The 26,968-nt window shown below is 42.0% G+C and overlaps 1 protein-coding gene across 1 annotated transcript; it reads left to right on the forward strand.

The window, feature by feature from the left end:
* The first annotated feature begins 6,641 nt into the window (after nucleotides 1-6,641).
* RPL6 (ribosomal protein L6) lies at nucleotides 6,642-9,537 on the forward strand. Its single transcript, XM_036742207.1, has 5 exons — nucleotides 6,642-6,977; nucleotides 7,494-7,637; nucleotides 7,767-7,815; nucleotides 8,846-9,030; nucleotides 9,343-9,537. The coding sequence occupies exons 1-5, from the start codon at nucleotides 6,657-6,659 to the stop codon at nucleotides 9,493-9,495; spliced, it is 852 nt and encodes a 283-aa protein (XP_036598102.1). The 5' UTR covers nucleotides 6,642-6,656; the 3' UTR covers nucleotides 9,496-9,537.
* The last annotated feature ends 17,431 nt before the right edge of the window (nucleotides 9,538-26,968 follow it).

Genomic DNA, 26,968 nt, shown 5'->3' on the forward strand with positions numbered 1-26,968 from the left:
GGAACACATCCCCCATGAGCCTGTGTGTGGAGCATTGTAGGTGATAACCCTATATCAGCACTGACTCTGATAAGAGGGAAGCATTTGCAGCGTTCCTAGAAGGTTAACTGGATGCTAAATCTTGTGAGGGAGTCAGGATGCAAGCAGATCCAACCAGAAGAGACAAGAGACAAAAATGGATTCAGATCCAAGAACTTGCCACCAACTGTGTATAACTCCTGCCATGACTAACAGAAGGCTTTCCTTCATCCACACTGGGAAGCAACAGCTGCAGACATCATCACGACCCCCAGCCACAGCTCCTATTCTGAGGCGCCATGGTGCAAGAGATTCATGTTTCAGGTATGCATTACTGAGATGCCATGTTTTTCAGCTTCCAAGGCTCCTAGGTTTGATCACCGGATAAGTCCCTAACATCCCTTTCCCTCCCTTATGTGGCTCTAGCATGCTGATAGAGAGCAATGTAGAGAGCATTGTAAAAATAGACTTCAAATCTGTGTTTCATGATCAACCAGCTTACATTTTCCACAAAGTCCTATCCTACAGCCTTGTAGTGGTACCTGGGACCTCAAAGGCTAGGCCAGCAGACCACAAACTGTCAAAGTCTGCCACACTGAGGCTTCTAGGAAAAATATATGGCTTGGGATGCTCTTTCCCCTTTAAGGGAGAGTGATCAGGAGTGCAGCTTGAACCTAGAAATGATTTCCCCTTGATTAGCAATATTTAAGAGGTAGCTGTGTGACCCTGGGCAAGTCACTTAATCCCAATTGCCTCAAAAAAAACCAAACCCACAACAATATTTGATAGAGCAGATAGCCATAATTCTAGCCTGTTGCAGGGTGGCCGGCCAGCCTCTGGTCCCAACTTCCTGCTTCCCTTCCTGGAAGGAATCAACATCTCACTTGGAGAAGGGTGGGGGAAAAGAGACCCTAGAGATATTAGACCTCACTTCCATGCAAGCTACATATAGATAGACCCATGTGGACACATATGACTTAACACGGGCAAAACAAAACAGTGACATACTACATACATATGTGTGTCTGATATTGCATCAACATGTATGTGTATGCATGTCATACCTATGTCAAGATGTATATATGTGTATGTGTATATTTATGTGTATATATGTATATGTGTATATATATATATACACACACGCACATACATACATATGTGTGTGTGTTGCCGTCTCCTCTTTTGGAATATATGTTCCTGAAGAGTAAAGACTGTTTCCTTCTTTTACGTTTGTATCCCCAGCACCTCTGGGCCATCTCCAGTCGTCCTTACCTGTATATTGCCACTGGACTCCAATGACTGGAGGAGAGACTGAGACTGATGACTACACAGCTCTGCCTCACTTAAATCCAATTAACCTGAAAGTCAAGACATCAATATCCACCCCCCCCCACCTCCCCACCCCCATCATTGGTCCTCTTGGAGAACAAAGGATGAACAACAGTCTTTGAGTAGTAGTAGTAGCTGCCCCACTGGGGGACCAGACAGGCGGGTTCCAGTTGGGCAATGGTGCTATCTCCTCCTCCTCCTCCTCTTCCTCCTCCTTCTCTTCTGCTGTCCACATGGGGATATTCATACCCTTACATATGGGTGTTCTGTCTAAAGGAATATACATTTTGATCTCTTATACTTCACAAGGTATCTTGAGGGTTTGGGGGTTAGATTTTTTTTCTTCCCTACTTATTCTATCATTGTTTGTTTCCAACTGGGACAATTAACTCTTTTGTCTCACGTAGTTTTCATTTATGATTTCTTGAAATACAGCTCTAGAAAATCTGGCTTTGTTAAAGCCCATTGGGGCTCAAATAGAGCTACTTGACTTTAAACCCAAATCACTCTGGCTCTCACTGATTGGCCAATAATAGGACCCAGCCCAATCCTCATTTGCTCATTGTTTGGGGTTTGATGTCTCAGAGCGAGTGTAAATACCAAATGTTACTGTTCTGGCCAGAAACTCTGAGAGTCTCCCCTTTCTGATTGATTCTTTCATGAAAGCAAAATAGGCCATCTTTTACCTCAATTCTTATCTAGCCTTTTAACTACCAAATGTGTATTGCCTCAGACAAATTGAGACCTGGAAAAGACCTTAGCTTAAAAAGGCCAAGGTCTTCCCACTGAATCACCAGTCAGTTGTCTTGCCATTGGACCCAGGTGACCTAGGAGGAGAGAGTGAAGCTTATGACTTTGCATGGCTCTACCTCACTTAAATCCAATTCACTTGAAAGTCAAAACATCACCCTGCTGATTTCATTGGTCTTCTCACAACAGGAAGCTGCCACAGATTTGGTGGCAGAGGTGTTCTTGGATGACCAGCTTGCTATACTAAAGAAATGTTAGCTGGGATCTATTGCACCCCAGAGAGGTGGGGTGGCCAGGGAACAGATGAAGCCCTCCAGTTCCACTCCAAAGGACCAACAACAACAATAATAATAACCCCACTTGCCTCAGTTTCCTCATCTGCAAAATGAGTTGGACAAAGAAATGGCAAACCACTCCCATACCTTTGCCAAGAAAACCCCAAATGGGGTCACAAAGAGTTGGACATGACTGAAAAACAACTGAACTGAATATTACATTGTATTTTTATTTTGTTAAATATTTCAAAATCATTTTAATCTGGTTCAGAGTCTTAGGGAATGTTGCAGATCTTTGGGCCACTGGTGTAGTGTGTAGTGCATCAGACTGAAGTCAGGAAGACCTGGGTTCAAGTCCACCTCAGATACTTAATAACTGTGTTACCCTGCGTGAGTCATTTAACCTCAGTTTCCTCGTCTGTAAGATGAGGGTGATGGACTAAATAGCCTCTGAGATCCCTTCCAACTTTAAACCCCATGAGACATTAATATCATAATGAAATTAGAAAATAACAAAGTAGAATATACTATTTTGAAATAGTAATTCAAATACTACTGAAAATTCAAATACTTCAAACCTTTGGAAAGACATAGACTCTGATTACAAAAGCGTATTACTACATGCAGAAGTAAGGTGGGTCTCAAGAGGGCAATTTAAACAGATTATTGAAATTGAAAGATGAAGTTGTTACATTTTTGGCTGAGCACAACATCCAATTAATTGTTTTCATAATGACTTGTAGCTTTCAAAACTGCCTTATTTGTCAGATATTTTCAAAAAGTTCAATGATTTAAACATGTTTCTTTAAGGAAAAAAATTGTAAAATATTTATGTTAAAAGCTAAAATTGAAAGTTTTACTAAAAATTTAACATATGGAAGAATAGGGTGGAAAATGGTTCTTTAGAAATGTTTATAGTTACAGATGATTTTATTATTGAAAATAACCTTCCCAAAGATTTAATTATAAGAGTTATGATTGATCATTTGAAGTGCCTGGAGACACAGTTTCAGAAATACTTCTCTTCAATTTTTTATTCTAAAAAGCTAAGTTGAATTCATAAACCATAATTCATAAAAATGTTAGTCATCTGCTATTAAAAGTTTAAGAAGAATTTGGCAAGTTATCATGTGACGCAACTTTAAAACTTGAGTTTCCTAAAAAATTGTTAAATGAATTTTGGCTTGAGATTAGGACAGAATTTCCAACAATTTCTGAAATGGCCCTAAAGAAACTTCTGCCATTTTGTACTACATATTTATGTGAAGAGGCTTTCTCAACATGGACAATTATAAAATCAAAATATTGACCAACTCTGAAAAACGTTGAAAATGTTCTAAGTCCAGCAGTGTCAAATATTGCGCCAAGATTTAATTCTTTATGTAAAAATAAACAAGCACATCCATCCCATTAGTATGCAAATTTGCTTTTATCATTAATAAATGGTAAAATTATATGTATACCAAAGAATTGTTTTAAAATAATTTTCTTTATGATTTATTGTCAGTAAATTTTAGGTTTGTATACCTGTTATAGACCTATATACTTGGGGTCACATAAAAATTTCTTGGGCAAAAAGTTTAAGAAGCCTTGATCTTCTCTGTCTCTGTCTCTGTCTCTGTCTCTCTCTGTCTCTCTGTCTCTCTCTCTCTCTCGCCTTGCTATTTTGTCGAGGCAGGCTTACTTGCCCTGTGTGCAGCAGTTGATTGACAGTTGTAGGAAAGAAATAGCTAACCCCTTCTCCACAAGAGTTGCTTCCCACAGGTACACAGTAGGTATTTAATATATGCATATTGACTAATAAAATGCTTGTTGCCTGAGACAGTCTGGTACAGTGGTAAGAATGCTGGATTTGGAGTCAGAGAACATAGATTCAAATGTCTACTCTGACTTATGACATGTATGACCTTGGGCAAGTCTCTTAACCTCCCTAGGCCTCAGTTTCCTGATCTGTAAAATGAAGATGTTAGACTAGAAGCCCCAGAGTTTATGGTCCTATGGTCACAGTTTCAATTGTTCTCCTGGTTTTCTTTACTTTGTTCTGCATCTGGTCATCCAAGTCGCCCCAAATTTCTTTGAACATTTTCTAGAATTCTAACTCTCGGAGTGGGGAGGTGGGGGTGGGTTTGGTTGTTTGACAGAAAAGGAAACTACATTTCCCATGATGCTCGCGAACAGGAAGGGAAGTGCTCTCTCCGCCTCCCTCCCCTGCTTATAGACCGGAAGTCCGGGCCGTAATTCTCTTTCGCTTCGCTCAAGGTAGGAATGGCTGGCGGGAGCTGGGCGCTGTTGCTTTTCACGTTTCGAATCCGCTGCCATCCGGGCTCTTAGGGTCGCGAACCGACTTCAGCTTCGCCCGCACGTTCTCGGGGCCTGTCCTGGGACTCCCCGGGCACCGACGCTTCTCCGGCATCGGGAGCCGCCGGCCGGCTCGGCGGCGTTGAGGCGCAGGGCCCTGAGAAGGCCGCGCCGCCGGGCCTGGAGCAGACACGTCGGCGCGGGGCGGGAGGGGGCCTCGCGGGCACCCGTAGCGCGTGGGGCCGGGAGCGACCTGCAGGGTCTGGGCTGCGGGGGCGACTCGTTGGGAGGTGTCGGCGAGGCTGGGCGCCGGGACCCTCCGAGGGTCGCCGTCCCCAGGAAGGGTCAGGACGGGTCAGGACACGCAGGGAGCCGATGTGCACCGGGGGCGGGAGCGGGCAGGGTGGTGGCTTCCCCCTAGGGAACTGCCCACGACCCCAAAACAACAGGCCCCTAGCCCTAAAACCCTCCTAAGCAGTGCGGGAATATCCGAGTTCTAATCCAGCCTCCAGAAACCCAACCGCCTGTGTGACCCTGGACAAGTCAGCGACACTTACCAGCGCCTCGGTTTTCTCCTCTGTAAAATACGAATAATAAAAGCAACGACATCCCCCCGGGATTGTTGCAAAGATAAAATGCGGTATCCGGAGAGCACTTTGCAAACCGCATCCAGCAGTACATCCCAGTTTATCGATTGATATGTAATTGTTATGTGTAAAAATCTCTGCCCAGAAGAATTTTAGGGCCTGCTCGGGGGGACAGCAGGGACCCAGGTAAGTAAATGCAGCGACTTAGGGAAAGGGCTAGATCGCTAATAACTGGGGAATCAAAGGGCCTCCTGGGAAAAATCAATGGAGATGAGTCTTGAAGGAAGCCAGGAATCCCTGGAAGTGGCTTTAAAAAATTTTCCTCCCCTTTAGGGGAGAGGGGAGTTTTTTAACCACCCCCTCCTCCCCCAAACATACTTACATGGGGCTTAGTAAATGACTGAATTGAAGTAATTTTGTCTGGGTTTAGCTTTAACATCAAATATCCCCACCCCCTCTGTCAATGATCTAGCTCAGTTTTAAAAATTCTTGGGTATTAGATTGTTAGTGGTAATAGCATTTATTTAGGACTTTAAGGTTTACTAAGTGCATTGTTGTCTGGAATTGTTAAATGCCTGCTCTGTTTAAGACTTAGGGTTCAAAATTGGGAATAGTCAATCATTTCTGACTCTTGGTTACCCATTTTGGGGTTTTCCTTGGCAAAAATGCTGGAGTGGTTTGCCATTTCTCCAGTTCATTTTTAAAGTTGAGGAACTGAAGCAAACAGTGTTAAGTGACTTGCCCAGGGTCACACAGCTAATAAGTGTCTGAGGCCAAATTTGAACTCAGGAAGATGAGTCTTCCTGATAATAAGCCCAGTTTTGCATCCATTGTCCCCAGACTGGAAATACAAACGTGAAAAGGACCTTTAAAATGCCTATGGAGCTGGGGGGTGGGGAGGGGGGGAGAGCAGGTCATATATATGACTCTGGTGGACACCAGTCTTGAGGTGGTGAAGGGGAAGCTTCCTGGAAGAGGAAACCTTCCCTGGGCTGAACCTTGAGAAAGTTCAGTAAAGTGGGGGAATATAGCTAGCTTGTGTTTTGGGTGGATCTCAAGGGAAGATAGTTGTGTGTATGAGAAACAAGGTTGGGAAAATTTATTGCAGTCATATTCTGGAGACTTGTTTATGTGGCTGAGGATTTGTATTTTCTTCTATAAGTATTTGGGAGCGGTGGGAAGTTTTCAAGCAGAAAATTTAAAGATACATGAGGATATTTTGAAAAAATATGCATATGAAGGACGTATGTATGGAAGGCAACAGACTGCAGCCTAAGAAACCTGTTAGGTGGCTATTGGACGTGGTGTTCAAGACAAAAGCTAATGAGAGTGCTTGTTGTTTGGTTGATTGAATTAGGGTGGTATTACAATTCATTTAACCATGTTTTTCTATTGACAGATGGCGGACAAAAAGCCTCCAAAGGAACCAAAGGAAAAGAAGGTCAAAAAGGAAAAAAAAGAGAACAAAAAGGAAGATGTGGCTGAAAAGGTGGTGAAAAAGCCTCGAAAGCATTGCAGTCGGAATCCAGTCCTGGCCCGAGGGATTGGTAGATACTCCAGGTCTGCAATGTATTCCCGGAGAGCCATGTACAAGCGGAAATATGCTGCACCAAAAACCCGGATTGAAAGGAAAAAGAAAGAGAAGGTGCCTGCTACTATCTCAAAGCCAGTTGGTGGTGATAAGAATGGAGGAACCCGTGTGGTAAAGATTCGCAAAATGGTAAGATTGGGATATGGAAAAAAGTCAATCAGGGTCTTGGGATATAATTCAGAAAGGGCGGTAGGATCCTTTAAAAAGAATTACATAGAAAGCATTCCATGGCCTAAATGGTGGGGGAGGGGGAGTAGGGTCCTGTTTGAATTTCAAGTAAGGCCAGTACCTTCTATCTTAACCATTTACATCAAAGTTTAAGACTACACCAAGCTCAGAATAATGTGGCCCACCTACTTTTTTGCCCCACCCATTTTTCCACTCATTTAGCATCTACTGTGGTACTTAATGCCTATAAAGATAGAAAAGTACACACCTTTAAGTAGCTTTTTGTATAGCTGAGAAACAAGACGTGCCAGAAGTTAAGTCACAGTTTGGAAGGTATAAAGCAGCATGCAGGGTCCAACAAATAAGTTTGTATAATTGCTGTATATGGGGTATCAGCAAAGTTCATTGGTTGTCTTTAGAGAGCTCTGGAGGGCCTTCTGCTTTTGTAACTTTCTGGTATGTGTGTGATTCTCCTAGCCTCGGTATTACCCTACTGAGGATGTGCCTAGAAAGCTGCTAAGTCATGGCAAAAAGCCCTTCAGCCAGCATGTGAGGAGACTTCGAGCTAGCATCAAGCCAGGCACTGTTCTGATCATGCTCACTGGCCGCCACAGGGGCAAGGTAAGCTTACCAATTTTGTGTGTGCGCCTTAGTAGATTGAAAGCTCAGCCTCTCTATTGGCTACTATAGTAAGCGGTGCTTGTAAGTTCTTTTAAACATTAAGATTTGACATTTCTACTTCCTTTGCAGCGAGTGGTTTTCCTGAAGCAGCTGGCTAGTGGCTTGCTACTGGTGACTGGTAAGGAAACTTTACCCCCCTTTGAAATGCCATTTCTTTGTCTAGTTTTCTCATTGAAATAAACCATATATTTAAGACTCAGCCCTTCTGGTTTGTGCACAGGGGCCAGTTGATAGACACCTGGTAGATAGGAGTAGTGCTGGCTCTCTTGATTAAAAGTTGGAAGCTCCGTTTCCACCTTTGCCAAGCTTTTACCAGCATAGCTTCTGGGCGTTGTAAAAAGTAATGGGGAAAGGGACGCTCCCAGCTCTTTTTCTCATACTTTAGACTGAAAATCCTGACTAGGCAAGTTTCCACTACTCTTAGGGAATCTGTGACTTTAAGTGTAGAGAAGTCAAATAAAGTTACAGATCTTTCTCAAGTCACTTAACCAGCTTAAGTCTTCATATGGGACTCAGTGTTACTTCTTACTGAAAAGTCTCTATCTCTGGTGCTTTTATACTAGTCTAGTAGTGAAGCTTGGATTTTCTAGAAGGCTGTGTCATTGGACCTGGACTACTGAAATAGCCTGATGTGGCGTCTTGCTTTCTCTCTAATCCGTTCTGCACATTGGCTGCAAATTGATACTCCCAAAGCATGAAGCTGACCATGCAAGCCTGCTCCTCAGGAAGCTTCAGTGGCCTCTAGGATAAAATGCAAAGTCCTCTGTTAGGCATTTAAAGCCTTTCGAAGTTGATTTCACATTGCTCTGCCTCACCTGCTCTTCACCATAGACTCCGTTTCATCTACTGATAATGGCTGGAGTGAACCCACTCCTTCCCCATTATTGTATCCCCAGCAGCTAGCTCAGGACATTTTAGGGTCTTAATAAATCCCCATGACATTAAATGGAGCACATCAAAGCTCAAAAGACTTCGAGGGAGCACAATCCTGGCAGTATTTTCTGAGGACCAACCTAGCTAAGTGTAAGGAAAAATATCACCAGAAGTTCGATTGATCCCTACCCTAAATGAAATTTTCTGGACAATACAACTTAAATGACATTTTTTATTTGAAACCCTCATAAACTGTTGCTCACTTTTTTAACTAGGACCTCTGACCATCAACCGTGTTCCTCTGAGAAGGACCCATCAGAAATTTGTCATTGCCACCTCTACCAGGGTTAACCTTTCAGGTGTAAAAATTCCAAATCATCTTACTGATGCTTACTTCAAGAAGAAGAGGCTCCGTAAACCTAGGCACCAAGAAGGAGAGATTTTTGACACAGAAAAAGAGGTAAGATTTTTATTTTTTGTATTCCAAGATATTTATTTAACCCTTAAATGATCTTTAGAGTTAAGGGGAGGAGTGCTTTGTTAAGGGGACATGTCAGCATTCACTAGTTAAATTGGAGTGCTGTTTTGACCTATAGTTCAACCTACTCTCGAAGTAACTGGCTGTATTCTGTTGCACCATAATTTTATTATATTTAATATTGATTTTCAGGGCCTTTAATAGCCAAGGCTTCTCACAGAGATAACTATTTGCTGAGCTGATTTGATGGTAGCTGTTCACTGGTTGAATTTGTATACGTTCTCTTCTCTTTAGAAATATGAGATTACAGAGCAGCGCAAGGCTGATCAGAAAACAGTGGACTCTCAGATCCTGCCCCAAATCAAGAAAATTCCTCAGCTCCGTGGCTACCTGCGTTCTGTATTCTCTCTCTCCAATGGAGTTTATCCACACAAACTGGTGTTTTAAATGCCTTCCAGAGAACTCTTATTAAAATATTTGGAATAGTTATTTCTTGTCCCTTTTGTGTGTGTTCTAAAGGTCGTTAACCGGGCCACCATGGTTGTTTCCCAGGTCCTAACTCCCAATCCTAATAATGCCAACCTGAAGCATTGGATCTCTTCAAATGCTCTATTCTGGTGTGGTGATGAACTCAGGGGCCTGGACTGTTGGTAAAATTGGAGTCTTCTCATTTCTTCCCAGTGTTACTACTTGTAAATACTCCCCTGTATGCCTCAAGTCTCTCAGGGCCATACCACATCACTGCTCACACACTGAAAGAGGGTCCCTTTTCTACCCTTTCCCAGCAAAGCATCATCCAGCCTCTGGAGGCAGTCCTTTCCTTTTGAATACAGCTCTAATGGTAAAATTTCCAAACAGTCAAGCTTAAACTTCTGGCCGTTGCTCCCTGTTCTGTCTCCTGGGGCCAAGCAGAGCCATCTGATTTCTTCTATGTGACAACCTACAAATCGTCTCTAACTTAACACTCCCATTTATTCTAACAGTCCTTACAGGGTGAGATCCTGAAGCCCTAAATTCTTGGTTCTTCTCATGTATAACTTAATATCCTTCCTAAAATGTACTCTAAAGTGAATACCATTCTGAATATCTAAGGTGGGGTCAGTAATGTCCCCTCCCTAGATAGTATGCTTTACAAGCCAGGAAGAAGAACTGCTTGGAATGGGCAGGTGTAGTCAATAAAGTGCCAGATCTGGAGTCAGGAAGACCTGAGTTCAAATTTGACCTTATACACTAGATGTATGATTGTGGGCCAGTCACTTTATTCTGCCTCAGTTTCCTCACCTGTAAAATAAGCTAGAGAAGGAAATGGCAAACCACTCTAGTATCTTTGCCAAGAAAACTCCAAACACAGCCATAGAGTTGAAAACAATTGAAACAGCTAAACAAAAGTGCCAGCAACCAATGTAGAAAAAGCACTTCTGTCTGCTTTATCCACGTGGGTGGTATTCAATATTAGTTAAGTGCTTGAGGCTCCACCCATAGGGCCTGTCAGGATTAAATCTACATTTAGGACACAACTCCTAAGAAGTGGCAACCTTACCAAGCACCATCAGGTCTAGGTGTCTCAATTTTGATTGGTATATTGAGTATTGGCATTAATGTAACGGCACAAGATGCTGTACCACTACTTGGGCAAGAAAATGAACTAAAAGGCCCACTCATTCCTTCAATAGGAGTCAGTTTAGAGACATCCATAGGGAGCACTAAAAATCAGTAAGATTGTAGATACGTGTGTGTGTGTCAACGAGTAGGGTTTAGAGATCTGGATTCCAAGCTAAGGAGTTGGTTTCAAGTCCCACCTGTGACATACTGGTCACATGTGACCTTGTACAAGTGATAACTTCTCATGACTTTCAGAAAAAGTGGGTGGTAATCTGCCTTGGTTGAGGGAGTTCCTCATCTGGAAGTTGCCAATATCAGTAAAATAACACGGCCAGTCCCTATCCTTTTTTGTTTTTGCCAAATAGGAAGTTTATCCCTTCCATCTTTTATGCATCATAGTGCATTGGAGAGAGATATAAATTGAGCTTCACAAGACAACATGGATTTTACTTCAAAAACTGCCCCCGAATCTAGCTATGATTGTGGCAAATCATTTGACCCTCTCTGGGCCTCATTAACTAGACAGTCTCCAACCTCCGTTTTATTTTGAAGAGTCCTGAAGACCCCAGATGAGAGGATCAGAAATTTAGAGCAGGGAGGGACTTTAGTGGCCAGCTCCTCATTGGATATGATGAAACTGAAGCTCAGAAAGGTATCTAGGGCAGAATTCAAACCCTCGTCTTCTAACTCCAAGTCCAGTATTACAACATATAGCCTCGATTATAAATCATAGTTACCAAAAGCCTGCCTAACTCCTAATAGTTTGACTGGAATACTATAGACGGTGTTTCTAGAACAGAGAAAACTTGGCGTATCAAAATTCTTTGATGTTTTGAGGGGTCCGGTCCTATGATTTTTATCCCTGTGTGAGACAGGGAACTTACATGAGTGTGTGTGTGTGTGTGTGTGTGTGTGTGTGTGTACGTATGTGTATGTACGTATATATCTGCATATATGTGTATATATATGTGTGTGTGTATAGGGAACATATACATACATACATATACAAAATCATCTTTGCAACTTATAATGTTAGAGAATTTCCTGGGGCACTGGAACAGAATCGATTAAGTGATTTACATCCTCCCATAGCTAACAAGTGCTAGTGGGGAGGACATGAACCTAAGTTTTTTCTTGCCTATAAGACCTTCTCTACACTAGTCTACACTTACCTCTCAAGATAATGTGTAAGGTAATTTTCTTTTGAAGCATTTGATACTTTTTCAAAAATTTTTGGAAAAAAAAGTTTAAAGGTCTGTTATTAGTGCAAGCCTATTTGGAAAGAGAGACAACAAATCCTAAAATCCCTTTTTCCCCCCATATTTCTGTAGCTTCAGAACCTAAATCAGATGAGAGTTTGAGTGTAAAGGGGCTGAATCAGATTTTCCATCCTTTTCCAGAAGGAAGAGAAAACTCTCATTGGAAGTGTTAAAGAAACAAAACAAAAAACCCAAATCATTGGACTCATTAATGTCAAATATGCTCTCAGGCTCCATCTTCCTAAGCTGATCAGGGCAGTGTCCAGAGAGCAGGGTCCAAAGCCAACCCCATCATTCGACAGATAAGAATGTTGACTCAAGATTCCAGAATCCCATTTCTATTATTGGTTTAGTGCAGAAGATCAAATAAATGGTACCCCACATTTGCCTCATACTTTATCCTTTCCTTTTAACGGTGAACATAAACATCTCTAACAAAATGGCCATCTTTTGTTTAGTTTTGTTTTTCTGTTTTCAGAACTTGGCTAATGTGGAAATTTGTTTTGCATGACTTATTTGTAATGGGTTTTGTATTTCTTGCCTTCTCAGTGGGTGAGGGAGAGAGAGTTTGGACCTGAAAATAAAATTGAATTTTAAAAAATATGCTATTGCTACAAAGATGATTAAAAGAGATGATTATATATGAAATTGAACTGTTAATGTACAATTTGTTTTTTATTGGATTACTTACCATCTCAGAGAGGGGGGAGGGGAGGGAGGGATAGAATTTGGAACTCAAAACTTAAAAAAATTTTTTTTAATTTTTGCCATGTAATTGGGGAAAAATATAAAATTTTTAAAAAGAAGAAAAATAGGATAAGGAAGTAACTAGCATTTTAAAAAAATATCTTTTATTCCCCTCCCCCTCCCAATTACATGTAAAGCATTTTTTAAGTTTTGAGTTCCAAATTCTATCCCTCAAGCTCTCCCTTCCTTTGCCTCTCCCTAAGATGGTAAGCAATCAGATATAGGTTATGCATGTGCAATCATGTAAAACATTTCCATATTAATAATTGCATACAGGAAGACTCAAAAAGAATGAAAGAAAAAAATGGAAAATAGCAAGCTTCAGTATGTATGCAAACAATGTCAGCTCTTCCTCTGGAGGCAGATAGTATGCTTTGTCATTAGTCCTTTGGGATTGTCTTGGATCATTGTATTGCTGAGAATAGCTAAGTCATTCACAGATCTTCATCGTACAATATTGCTGTTACTGTGTACAATGTTTTCCTGGTTCTGTTCACTTCACTTTGCATCAGTTCATGTAAGTCTTTCCAGGTTTTTCTGAAAGTGTCCTGCTTGTCATTACTTACAGCACAATAATATTCCATCACAATCATTCCACAGTTTGTTTAGCCATCCCCCAATTGATGGGCATCCCTTCAATTTCCAATTCTTAGCCACCACCAAAGGTAGATATTATAAATATTTTTGTACAAATAGGTCCTTTCCCCTTTTTTGGATGTCTTTGGGATATAGACCCAGCCATGATATTGCTGGTCAAAGCATTTCTTAAGTGCCTACTCTATGCCAGGTACCATGCTAAGCACTATACAAATATTATCTCAGATCAAATGACAACCTTGTGAAATAAGGTGCTATTATTAATCTCCTTTATTTTTTAACAGTTGAGGAAATAAAGGCAGACAAAGGTTAAGTGATTTGCCCAGTTATATATTTAGTAAGTGACTGAGGTAGGATTTGAACCCAGGTCTTTCTAACTCCAGGCTCCACATAGCTGCCTCTGATATAGGATAAGGACTTAACCTGTGATTTTGTTGGAATAGAATTAGAGTTAGACTTGGAATTAGGATACTCCCTGGATGGGAAACTCCCTCTACCAAAGCAAGATGGTGCCATCTTTCCAATTTATACTATCAGAGAGTTCATGCAACCTCTATGTCAGAGATAGGTCTTAAATCCAGGTCTTCCTGGTTCCAAGACCTCTTCTTCATCCACTTCATGACTCTCTCTTGTTTTTAAGAAACACTTTTCATTTTCCAATGCATTTTCACATTAAGTGACATGACTCAAGAACAACCCTATTTATTTAAGTCCTTCTCATCCTTCCAGGCTCTCCTTTAGGTCCCACCTTTTGTATGTCCCACCTTATATATCTCTCAGATTTGGAAGGAACCTCAGAGACTAGCCAGTCCAACCAAAACCCAAACCAGTTTCCTTTCCATTCTCCCTCTTCTCTGGACACCTCTTCTATAATCTTTTTACCAACAACCTCTGGGCTTACCCCAGACACCATGTCATTCAAGAGACTGGAAAAACTACTTCTCTGAGTCTTTTATCTCCTAATTGGTGACTACATCTCTGGGAACACTTGTAAGGCCAATGAGTAAGTGAAAGATCTTTCCTGCCCATTGAATAGGCCTCCAGTGGGGCCAACAAAGGGAGGCCTGATTAGAGACAGGCCCACACCCTTTCACTAACTAGATGTGAGGCCACAGGCCCACACCCTTTTTCTAGTTAAGCTGATGTGGGCCTGAAGCCCTTGGGGCCCTAAGGGGAGTTGCTAAGACCAGAGTCAATGGTATGTGCATTGAGTTCTAGTCAATCAGATGCCAGCTAGGACTGTATATAAAGAGAGCCCAGAACTGAGAGCAGCAGAACTGAGAACTCAAAACAGCGGAACTGAGAGCAGCAGAATACAGGAGCAGACATCAAGAAGACATTGAGGCAACAGACATTGAGGGAGAACCAGCATCGGGAAGACTGCAGGGTAGAGAGTGCAGAACAAGAGAGAGTTGTGGAGATCAAATAGCAGAATCTGCAGAGAGCTATAGGAATTGGAATTCAGCCCAAGGAGAAGGTGCAGGAACTTGGAGTCTATAGAGCTGCAGAGAGAGTGCTGAGCTGAGAGTTAGGATTCATGAGTGATTGTTTACAGGAAGGCCCTAGCACCAGGGAAGGTTATAGGATGACTTGGCTCCTTGCTATAATATTGTGTTACAATTTCCTTGTTGCTACATTGAGGTGGGCTTACTGGCTTTGGAATATTATTGCTACTATATGGAATTGGAATTACTGGTCCTAGGACTGGATTCTCTCATGTCTAAATAAATGTTATACTTCCTCTGTCTTCTACTTAGAGAATTTCTTATACTTTGTGATTCTGAACCATTCAGGCATGTTCATGGTCATCCTCAAGGTCATGAATCTTGCCTTACTTCTATAACACTCTTTCAGGAAAGCCCTATCAAGGCTGCACTCCTCTTTTCCATACCACCCCTTCCACAGCCTTTTCACTAACCACCTTCCCCTCCTCCCAAGTTCTGGACTTGAGAACTAGGATCCAATCAACTGTGCCTGGAGCCAGGAAACATTGTTGAATCAACTGATTCCATGGAGTATATTGACCTCCTTCCAATGGCCCCACTCATCACCCCAGTAAAGAAGGCCTTCCCTAGCCACCACTTCCCTATGTGTATTATCTCCCCCATTAAAATGTAAGCTACTTGAGGACCAGACTGTCTTTTCTTGGTTTCTACTCCTTTGAGCAAGATGCCGCTCTTGGGATAAGCTCATTACTTCTACACTCACCACCAAACCACTAACTCAAGCTATGATTGATGCCACTTCCCTCAGCCCCCTTTGGTTAGAGGGCTGCCGGGTGAAGTACTAAGCTCCTTCCAATGCCTTCCTTTATAGAGTGTTGACACTGTATCCAGATATTTGTTATCTGCTGCCCTGCTTGGTTTTAACTCCACAGAACAGGTTGCCCCCACTCCAGATCCTCCTTGGTTCGCCTTTCCTGTTTCCTTTTGTTGTCTCCTCTTTTAGATTATAAGCTCCCTGAGGGTAGGGGCTATTTCTTTTTATGGATTGTATCCCCAGCACTTAGCATAGTCCCTAGCACATAGTAGGTGCTTAATAAATGTTTATTAGATATTGGATTGGATCCCTGGTTCTTAGGACAGTGCTTAATGAATGCCTCTTCATTCATTCATTCAATATCCCTTTTAAGTGGTCATTTAGCCTCGGTTGAAAGACCTACAGTGAGTGGAAACTCACCCTTCTAGAACCCATCTATTTCACTTTTGAATAGTTCCCTTATAGCAAACCTAAACCTGTCTCTGGGCAACTTCAAAATACTCCACAGGTTTGATGTTTGTTCAGTTTTCTGAGTTCCTTCTGGTATGATGCATCAACATCTAGCATTTGTTAGCTTTGTTCATATTTATCCTTTGGGAGTATGACCAGACTACCCAACTAGATTACAAGCCCCCAGAGACAAAGACTGAATTGTGTACCAGTAGCGCAACACCTTATACATAATCTAGTAAACGATTTAAGTCAACAAACATTAAGTGCCACCTGTTTTCATACCAGGAGTTGGTATATATGCTAGAAATACCTAGATGTATGGAGACAAAAATGGAGACTCTGACCTCAAGAAATTTACTTTCTAATAGTGAAATTATATACTCATATAAGGAGAATACAAGGGAGAGACTTAGAGACAGGCCCTCTAGTTCAACTCTTGGCCAGCAATGGGTGCTGGGAATTAGGAAGACTCATTTTCATGAGTTCAAATCCAGCCTCAGATACTTTCCAGCTGTATGACCCTGGGCAAGGCACTTAATCCTCTTCACCTCCGTTTCCTTATCTGGAGAGGGAAGTGGCAAACCACTCCAGTATCTTTGCCAAGAAAACCCCATGGAGCCACACTCAACTGAAATGATCCAACAACAGAAGTCCACATTTCTCATTTTACAGGGACTTACCCAAGGTAGAACAGAGCTGAGATTCAAACCCAGGTCTTGTGAACCCCCAATCTATCATTCCTTCTAATGTGTCTTATACTCAGCTATACCCTAACTCAGACCCAGGTCATGCACATTCTTTTGGGATTTTGTTGGGAGAGAGGAGCATGGGAAGAACAGACAGACACGGATGGGTTGGAATCTATATTGCAGATGCCACTACATTATATTTTTCCCCAAACCCCACCCCTTTTCTCATTCTTTCTCTTTCTTTCTGGGGCGCCACTAGCTTTCAAATTCCCCTAAAGTCTCACCTTCCTCTTTCATTATCATTGACTCTTCACTGAACTGAAACTGCTCTGTGCAGTTGCCAGTGATCTCAACTGCCAGTCTGAGCATGGTCTGTTCCCCATCTTCCCCCTCCTTGACCTTCCTGTAGACTCGGACTCTGTTGACCACTCTCCACCCCTAGATCCTTACTTCCTCCTTTTGGGGTTGCTGAAAATGAAATATTAAAAATTCTCCTATTAGCACACTTTGGAAACTTAAAAAGAGAATTTTCTACTCTGTTCTAAAAACCTTCTCAAGGAAGAATCTGCATGGGTTAGAGCCCCCTTGTTAAAAATATAAAAACACAACATCTTCTGATTACTCTGTAAGTACAGCTGTTTAACATCAGGGAACATGGACATTTTTAGGTGAATTTCAACAAAAACCTTTGCTTAACTGATGAATGGGATTGAAGAAATGAGAGCTGACATCTATACTGCTCTTCAAGATTAGCAAAGTACTTTGTATATGTTAACTTGTCTGAAAAATGAATATTCTGTTTTAGTGAGTGAAGCCAACAATGTACTTCTTCCATTTGGATCCATATACCTTCGTCAAATATCTTTGACAGCTCTGACAGCTAAATATGGAAACCCCATATTGAAATAAACTGAAGTTAGAACCAGATCTTTGGCTTGCTGTATCACAAAGTGTTAAAATAAGATTTTTTAAAGTGACATTCAATCACAATGCTCTCACTAAAAATATCGTGGTTGATATTTTCAGTGAGAGCAAAAAGGTTGTTTGTCCTGTCGTATAAAATATTATTTTCAAGTTATTTCATCTTGATCAGTCATTTTAAATGTCTACTTTCATGTGTTTCAAAATGTACAATTTTGAACATTAGAACAATAGTTTATATTTATGTTATAATTTATATTTAAGTAAATATACATATATTGGAGGTATGTACTCAAAAACATGGGAAGTTGGGTGGTGAAGTGGGTAGAGTGCTGGGCCTGGAGTCAGAAAGACTCATCTTCCTGGGTTCAAATATGGCCTCAGAAACTAGCTGTGTGACCTTGAGCAAGTCATTTAACCCTGTTTACCTCAGTTTCCTCATCTGTAAAATGATCTGGAGAAGGAAATGGTAAACCACTCCAGTATCTCTGCCAACAAAACTTCGGTTGGGGTCATGGAGAGTCAGACATCACTGAAAAGTGACTGAACAACACTACAAAAGATTTTTTAAAATAGGAATGTGTTTTTTAAATGGTTTAGAGCAGGGGTGGGGAGTCTGTGACCTCGAGGCCACATGTGGCCCTCTAGGCCCTCAGGTGCAGCGCTTTGAATCCAAACTTCACAGAACTTCACGGTCCCCCAGGGAGGCACTTAATAAAAAATTTTTAAAGGGGTAGTAGGCCAAATAAGTTTGGGAACTTGGGGCAGCTAGATGGCGCTGGCTCTCTCTCTCTCTCTCTCTCTCTCTCTCTCTCTCTCTCTCTCTCTCTCTCTCTCTCTGTGTGTCTCTGTCGCTCTCTCTCTGTCTCTGTCTCTGTCGCTCTCTCTCTGTCTCTGTCTCTGTCTCTCTCTCTCTGTCTCTCTCTCTCTCTCTGTCTCTCTCTCTCTCTCTGTCTCTCTCTCTGTCTCTCTCTCTCTCTCCCTCTTTCTCTCAGTCTCTCTTTCTGTCTCTCTCTCGCTCTCTCTCCTTTCTCCCTTTCCTTCCCTCTTTCTCCTCCTCCACACACACACACACACACCCCGACCTAGGCACACTATCTCAAATTCCTCCCTGCCTGACACTGGATAGATTAAGGTTCTAGAACTGGAAGTGACCGGAGGGTTACTTCCCTTTTAAAGGGAAGCCTGGCTGGGGCCACCTAGATATATCTGGACGGAGCCCTAAGGACAGAAGTTCTGGAACTGAAAGGGTTAAGCCCTCCGGGGCAGGGTCTCCAGTTTGAGGGTGTCACTTTGCTGCGGGATTGATTGATATTTACTCTGCAGTTTACTGATGTCGCGTTCTCTTTCTCTAGTAAACAAAAAATGCGGGACAGTTTCCTTTTTGTCTAGCCGTACCCGGATACTATCCCCCGCCCCTGCCCGTAGCCGGATACCCGATACCCAAGGAGTGTTTGCTGAGCAGGGCTTGCGATGCGATCGGGGCGAGCAGGAACCTCAGACGGGCAACAGCGCGCTCTAAGTCTGCCTCTCTGTGCCCGGGAGAGCGGCCAGCCTCGTTCTTATTCTGACCAGAAGACTCAACTCTTCGGGCTCTCTGCACTGCCTCTGCCAGCCTGGAGATGGAGTTGGCATCCTGAGCTAAGAACGCAATCTAGGCTCCACCAGCGTCCACTAGCCCCGGGCTGTCTGAAACAGCTACCAAGTGTATACAAATTAAAGGGGATTTTGTGAAGTCAGCCTATGGAGGTGCCAACCAAAGAAGCACAGGACCTGAGTTCAAATGTCACCTCTCCCACTGCATGACCTTGGGCAAGTGATTGAACTAACTCCCCAGACCTCAGTTCCCTCATTTATAAAATCAGAGAGTTCAACTACATCTTTAAGACTCCTTCTAAGTTCCAAATCTGTGATCACATGATTTTAAGTGATGTCAGTACCAAAATTTCAGGGCTCTGTTTATCCTACTCTCCTTTCAGTTCTGTTCTTGCCGTTTTGAAGTTCTTGTCATGCACCTGAATTTGTCTGTCTCTGTCTCTCAGTCTCTTTCTATCTACCTCTCTATCCATCTATCTATTATTCATCCATCTATTTTTCTTTCTTAAGTGATACAATAACACTCTCAAAGACCCTCTCAAGAACTTTGGAATTGATTGTGTGACATGGGAGACACTGGCACAGGACCACCCAGCATGGTGTGCCCACATCAGAGAAGAAGCTGTGCTCTATGAGCAAAGCAGAATTGAAACAGCTCAAAGGAAACACAGGATGCGTAAATTTAGAGTATCCACACCAAATGTTCACATGGACTATTTGTGCCCAACCTGTGGTAGAACATTCCAAGCTCCTATTGGTCTGATCAGCCACAGTCGGACACGCTGAAACTTGATTCTAGCATAGTGATGTCATTCTGGTCCTCTTCGAGAACAAAGGACAACAACCAACCAACCAACCAACCTAATTACCTCTCTATCCATCTTTCTCTCTGCTTGTCTATCCACCATCCATCCATCCATCCATCCATCCATCCATCCATCCATCCTTCCATCCATCCATCCATCCATCTATCCATCCATCCATCTATCCATCCATCTATGTATCTCTCTCTCTCTCTCTCTCTCTCTCTCCATCCATCCATCCATCTATCCATCCATCCATCCATCCATTCATCTATGTATCTCTCTCTGTCTCTCCATCCATGTATCTCTCTCTCTCTATCCATCCATCCATCCATCCATCCATCCATCCATCCATCCATCTATCCATCCATCTATGTATATCTCTCTCTCTCTATCCATCCATCCATCCATCCATCCATTCATCTATGTATCTCTCTCTCTCTCTCCATCCATATATCTCTATCTATCTATCCATCCATCCATCCATCCATCCATCCATCTATCCATCTGTCCATCAATCTATCTATCTATCTATCTGTCTGTCTATCTGTCTGTCTAGTTTGATCCTCCCAACCACACTGGCGCATTATATGACCACCCTCTCTGCCTGCTGCGGCATCCTCCTAACCACTGTCACTGGGCCCTTCCTGGGAGACTTAACCCCCCTTAGCTCTGGAACTCCCACCCTTGGTCTGACTTCTCCTGACTAGTGAGGGTATCACATGGTCTGCTCTATTTACTCCCAGATGTGGTTCATCTTTCATCCCAGCTGTTTTCTTGCCACTCACCCAAGCACTTGTTAGTGCTTATTTTGCTCATTAGATTGTGAGCTCCTGGAGATCAAGGATGGCTTTAAGCCTTTTCTTTGTATCCCCAGTGTTTAGGATAGCACCCGACCCATAGTAGGAGCATAATAAACATTTATTGACTCTGTCTCTAATAAATGCTTTTTCATTCATTTGTTCATTCATTCATTCATTCATTCATTCATCCATTCGAGACAGTGTTATTATTTTACCTTAAAAGTAAGGGGCTTAGGTTTAGCAGGATCAAGGGACTTGATCAAAGTCACTTCGCAACTAAGTGATTAATAAAGCAAACAAGCAATAATATATATGTATATATGCTCACCCTTTCTCTTTCACATATACGCGTGTATACATGCATACATACATGATAGGTTATATACACACATTATGTGTGTAGATATATAACATATGTATATGGCTGTGTACATATATACATACATTTGTCATTGTTGTTCAGTCATTTGAGTTGTATCTGACCCTTCGTGATCTCCTTTGGGGTTTTCTTGGTAAAGATAGGGGAGTGGTTTGCCATTTCCTTATCCAGTTCATTTGCATTTGAACTCAGGTCCTCCTGACTCCAGGCCCAGCCACTCTTTGTACCACCTTGCTGCCACCCCACACACACACACACACAGATGCATGTGGAGCAACCTATCTAAATGCATGTCTGTATATGTATATATAAATGTATGTGCGTACATGTGTGTATATATACATACATATAAAATACATATTAAAATGTGTGTGTATGTGTGTATCATCCACTATGTGCCAGGTACTATGTTATGAGCTATATACTGATAACAGTTAACTTTATATAACAGGTTTATGAAACACTCTACATACATTATCTCATTAAATCCTTTGAGGTAGGTAGTGCTGGTATTGTAATCTCCATTTTAGAGATGGGGAGCTGAAGGCCTAGAGATGGTAAGTGACTTATCCAAGGTCACTCTGGAAGTGAAAGGCAGAAGCAGGATTCCAACTCAGATGCTCTTACTCCAAATCTGTTGCTCTTTCTACCAACCCACAATGCCTCTCTCTATGGATAAGTGGTAGAGTGTCCAAAGGATGGTGGTCCAGAAAGTCAAGGATCTATGACTGTGCCATTTGAAGTAGTTGGACATTTTTAGTCTGGAGAAGATAAGACTCAAGAGGGCCTGAGAACTGGGTTTAAGTATCTGCAGGGCTGTCCTATGGAAGAAGAACTAGACTTTTCATGTCTTGGTCCCCAAAGGCAGAACCAGGAGCAATGGGAGAGAGGATACAAGGAAGCAAAATTCATCTAGATGCCAGGAAATCATTACAGAGAACGAGACCATCTCAGCATGGAAGGGGCTGCCCTGAGAGCTCCTGGGACCATAGTATGGTCTATCTGGGGCCAGAAGGGACTTTTGGGGTCATCGAGTCACCACACTAGGATTGGATGTTGTCCTTCATTCTCGAAGAGGACCAAAATGACAAAATGATTCACTGTGTCTGGCTGTGGTTGATCAGACCAATAAGAGCTCGGAATGCTCTACTACAGGTCGGGCACAAATAGTCTGTATGAACATTTGGGGTGGATACTCCAAACTTGTACATCCTGTGTTTCCTTTGAGCTGTTTCAGTTCTGCTGTATCCCATAGAGCACAGCCCCTTCTCTGATGTGGGCACACCATGCTGAGCAGTCCTGTGCCAGTGTCTCCCATGTCACAGGTCAATTCCAAAGTTCTTGAGAGAGACCTTAAGAATGTCCTTGTATCCCTTCTAACCACCAGACTAGGATACTAGCCCTATGACTGCACCCTGCCAACTACTTTGCAGGCAGCACTCTTAAGATATGTTTTGTCCTTCTAGAAGAATAACTCTGGCAATCTCTTCTTAATAGAATCTGCTCTTTGAATTCGTTTCCTCATCTTGGTAATGGGTTTGCTATGATTCCTTCATTTCTTTCTTGGCTCCCAGGAGACCAAAGATTCACATCTCTGACATGGGTGGGGGTGGTGAGAATGAGCAGGAACGAAGTCTGTGTCCATGATGCTACCACATTCTGGAGAGCAGAGACATAAAAAAGGTTTCCCTTATTGTGAGCATTGGTGAACACCAGAGGTATCAAACTCAGCTGCTGAGTAGGGTCAAATAAGATTAAAAAATTGAGAAATGTTTAACAAAATAAATAAGGATATAATACAATATATACACTGTTAATTTGTGGTTTTCTGAGTCAATGTACTGCTGAAGGGAGGTTTCTATTTGAATTTGACACCACTGATGTATACTACATTGATGACACAATGTTGACAGGGCCAGTTGAGGCCATGGTGGCAGAGACTCTAGATCAGGTTGGTGGGCCTATGAGGGCTAAGGCCTGGGAAATCAACTCAAAGATAATCCAGGTTTCAGCCCACTCAGTTCAAGTTTTGTTGAATACAGTATGTGGGGAAACCCCAGAGAATGTTAAGCACAGTCTAGAATAAGCTGCTGTTTTTCCCATCATGCAGGATGGAAGCCCAAGGACTCATGGGACTCTTCAGATTTTGGAGAAACCACATCCCTTACCTGGCTATTCTGACGGCCACCATTTGCAAAGCCACCCACAAGTCTTCCTCTTTCAAGTGGGACTCAGAACAGTCTCACAACCCCAGATGATCTAAAACAGCTGTCCAGCAGTCTCTCCCCTTGGTCCCTTGTGACCCTGCAAAGCCCATGTTTCTGGACATCTCTGTCCATAATGACCAGGCTGAGTGGAGCCTTTGGTAGGCACCAAGGAATGGCTAATATAAGTAAGTGTTGAGTTTCAAGAGCTACAAAGTCCCCAAAGTGGCCATTCACTCTACCACTTCAGAAAAGCAATTGCTTTCTGGTTATTGGGCCCTAGTTGCTATTGAATAGATGAAACAGGGTCATAATATCATCCTTTGTCCCGAGTTGCTTATTATGGTGGTACAAGATGGGGAGAATACAGGAGGCTTCTTTTGCTAGATGGAAATGATATGTTCAAAAATCACATTTGCCTAGGTCCTTCTGGTAGTCTTTACAAATGTTTATTGTAGAGTATTGAAGGGGAAAGGGTATAAACATATATGTTGTACCTACTATGTGTCAGGCAATTGACAAATATTATATCATTTGATCCTCATACCAACCCTGAGAGGAAGTTACTGTATTATCTCCACTTTACAATTAAAGAAACTGAGGCGATTGGCTTAAAGCCCCACAGCTAGTAAATGTCTAGGTCAGATTTGTACTCAGGTCTTCCTGACTCCAGGCTTGGAACTCTCTCCACTGCAGCGGCTAGCTGCCTCTGATTTGGACTACATTCTGCAAGGTCATTTAAAGCAAGAAAAGACCTCCAGGTACAAAAGTATTCAGAGCAGCATTATTTGTGATGACAAAAAGCTGGAATCAAAATAAATGCCTAACAGTATGGGAATGGCCAAATGAACTGGGATGTGTGGATGTAAGAAAATTACTGCTTCCGAAGGAAGGATGATTATGAAGAATTCAGAGGAATAAGGGAACATACATTGTAGGAAGGACTGCAGAGTCAAATGATCAATATACATGTAACAGGGCATATCTAGTGCTTCCCTGCCTGCTTCATGATGACCACATAAGTTAGCTCAACACTTGGGCACTCTGGGAATGATGAAGCTCCTAACTTCTCCTAGCTGACCACAATGAAGGTGCTTTGGGGATTTCAAAGCAGTCCCCTTATTGGCTCGTGAGAAGGAAGAGATCATGATTTGTTAGGTATTTAAAAGAGAGTAAAAATTCGGTGGTTTCAGTCATGTCTGACTCTTCATGACCCCATCTGGGGTTTCCTTGGCAAAGATACTGGAGTGGTTTGCTATTTCCTTCTCTAGCTCATTTTACAGATGAGAAAACTGAGGCAAACAGAGTTAAGTGATTTGCCCAGGGTCACACAGCTAGGAAGTGTCTGAGGCCAGATTTGAACTCAAGGCTTCCTGACTCTAGGTCCAGTACTCTATTCACTGCACCACCTGGCTGCCTAGGTGATTCTTCCCACAATACAATGCAATGCAGTACAATACAATACATATTTTTTTAATTTAAAAAAAATTTTCAGGGGGAAGGCAGGGCAATTGGGGTTAAGTGACTTGCCCAAGGTCACACAGCTAGTAAGTATGTCAAGTGTCTGAGGCTGGATTTGAACTCAGGTCCTTCTGACTTCAGGGCCGGTGCTCTACACACTGCACCACCTAGTTGCCCCAGAATATTTATTTATTAAATGCCTACTATGTGCCAGGCACTGTGCTAGGGTTACAAATAAGAAAAAAGACAGTTCCTGCCCTCAAGGAGCTTACAATCTAATGGGGAAAGACAATACATAGAAGGAAGTGATGCAGCTAATGAGAAATGAAGAGAAGACTGAGTTCCAGATTCTTTGAAGGGAAGCTTTGAGACAGCTCCAAAAGACTCATGATAGAATGAGCTATACACATCCAGAGAAAGAATTACGGAGTCTGAATGCAGATTGAGGCAAACTATTGGCTCTCTTTTTTTCCTTCTTTTTTGGTTTCCTTTCTCCTTTCTCCTTTCTCCTTATTCATTCCATTGGTTATAATTATTCTTTTCAACTGGGTTATTATGTAAATAAGTTTAATGTGAAGGTATATGTAGAACCTACATTGGATTATATGCCATCTTGGGGGGAGGGGAGAGGAGAGGGAGGGAGAGAAAATTTAGAACCCCAAAACTTGTGGAATTGAATGTTGTAAACTAAAAGAAAATAAATTTATAAAATAAGAAAAAAAATTAAAAATAAAGGGAAACTTTGGGAGCAGTCTTACGTTCTGCTTTCCAGTCCTCCAATTAGAGGGACAGAGGTAACTGAGGGTTTAATTTACTTGTCATTTTTCTTGTCTTCATGGCTGCAGAACTCATCATGTCCATCTGATTCTGTCTCTGGAGGGGTGGGGAAGTGGGTTGGGGAAGAAAGAGGTCATCCTTCCCTGAGCCTTGCAGGAATAGTGACTTCTCCCACAGAACAGCCACAGCAAATACTTAGCTAGGTGAGCTGAGACTGACCTGGTGACTTGAGCTGCCTCTTCTGCTTTGTGTTTCCTTTCCTTCATATGAGTGATTGAATAGTGATCATGGGATGGAAGAATCTAGTCTTAAAGACAAGCTTGTGAGTTCAAGACTGGACATCCTGGAAGCAGAGGGAGTTTTTGCATTGGGGAATACACCACGGACAAAGGTAGTCTAACTCCTGACCTGGCTGGATATGGACTTTGAGAGAGCAATGCGGAGCCAATATGAAATTTATAAGTTACTGACTGTGTAATCCTAGTCAGTGCTCACTATGAGACCCTTTTATAGTAAACATTTCTTTTGTGTATGTGAAATACATACTTGGTTAACATTGTGCTTTGAGTATTTTTTTTACTCTCCTTTTGGGGGACCCCAAACATGAGCCAGTCTGAGCTTTAAGAAAATTTCCCTCAGTGAACTGAATGGGGGGCATGAAGAGTCAGAGTTTGGGAAAGTCTTGAGTCTTACCTTTCCTTTATTTTAAAAAATATACAATATTTTACTTTTTCCCGATTACATGTTAAAACAATTGTTTAACATTTGTTCTTTTTAAAGTTGGAGTCCCAAATTCTATCCCTCCCTGAGACAGTAAGGTTATAGGTTATACATGTGCGATCATGTAAAACATTTCCATATTAGTCATTTTGTACAAGACTCAAATAAAAGAAAGAATAAAATAAAGAAAAAAATGAAAAAAACAGCAAGCTTTAGTCTGTGTTCAGACAATCAGTTCTTTCTCTGGAGGCAGATAGTATGCTTCCTCATTAGTCCTTTGGGATTGTCTTGGATCATTGTATTGCTGAGACTAGCTATGTCATTCACAATTCATTGTACAATATTGTTGTTACTGTGTACAATGTTCTCCTGGTTCTGCTCATTTCACTTTGCATCAGTTCATGTAAGTCCTTCCAGGTTTTTCCAAAATCATCCTGCTTGTCATTTCTTAGAGCACAATAATATTCCACCACAATCATATACCACAGCTTGTTTAGCCATTCCCCAATTGATAGGCATTCCTTCAATATTCAATTCTTAGCCACCACAAAAAAGAGCTGCTATAAATATTTTTGTACAAATAGGTCCTTTCCCCCACTTTTTGATGTCTTTGGGATATAGACCTAGCAATGGTATTGCTAGATCAAAGG

The sequence above is a fragment of the Trichosurus vulpecula genome, chromosome 1 (assembly GCF_011100635.1).
Source record: "Trichosurus vulpecula isolate mTriVul1 chromosome 1, mTriVul1.pri, whole genome shotgun sequence".
Taxonomy (NCBI): Eukaryota; Metazoa; Chordata; class Mammalia; order Diprotodontia; family Phalangeridae; genus Trichosurus; species Trichosurus vulpecula.

Coding starts and splice junctions, on each gene's coding strand:
- RPL6 (XM_036742207.1), top strand. CDS start 6,657: ATGGCGGACAAAAAGCCTCCAAAGGAACCAAAGGAAAAGAAGGTCAAA. Junction 6,978..7,493: donor TGGTAAAGATTCGCAAAATG/GTAAGATTGGGA, acceptor TGATTCTCCTAG/CCTCGGTATTACCCTACTGA. Junction 7,638..7,766: donor CTGGCCGCCACAGGGGCAAG/GTAAGCTTACCA, acceptor CTTCCTTTGCAG/CGAGTGGTTTTCCTGAAGCA.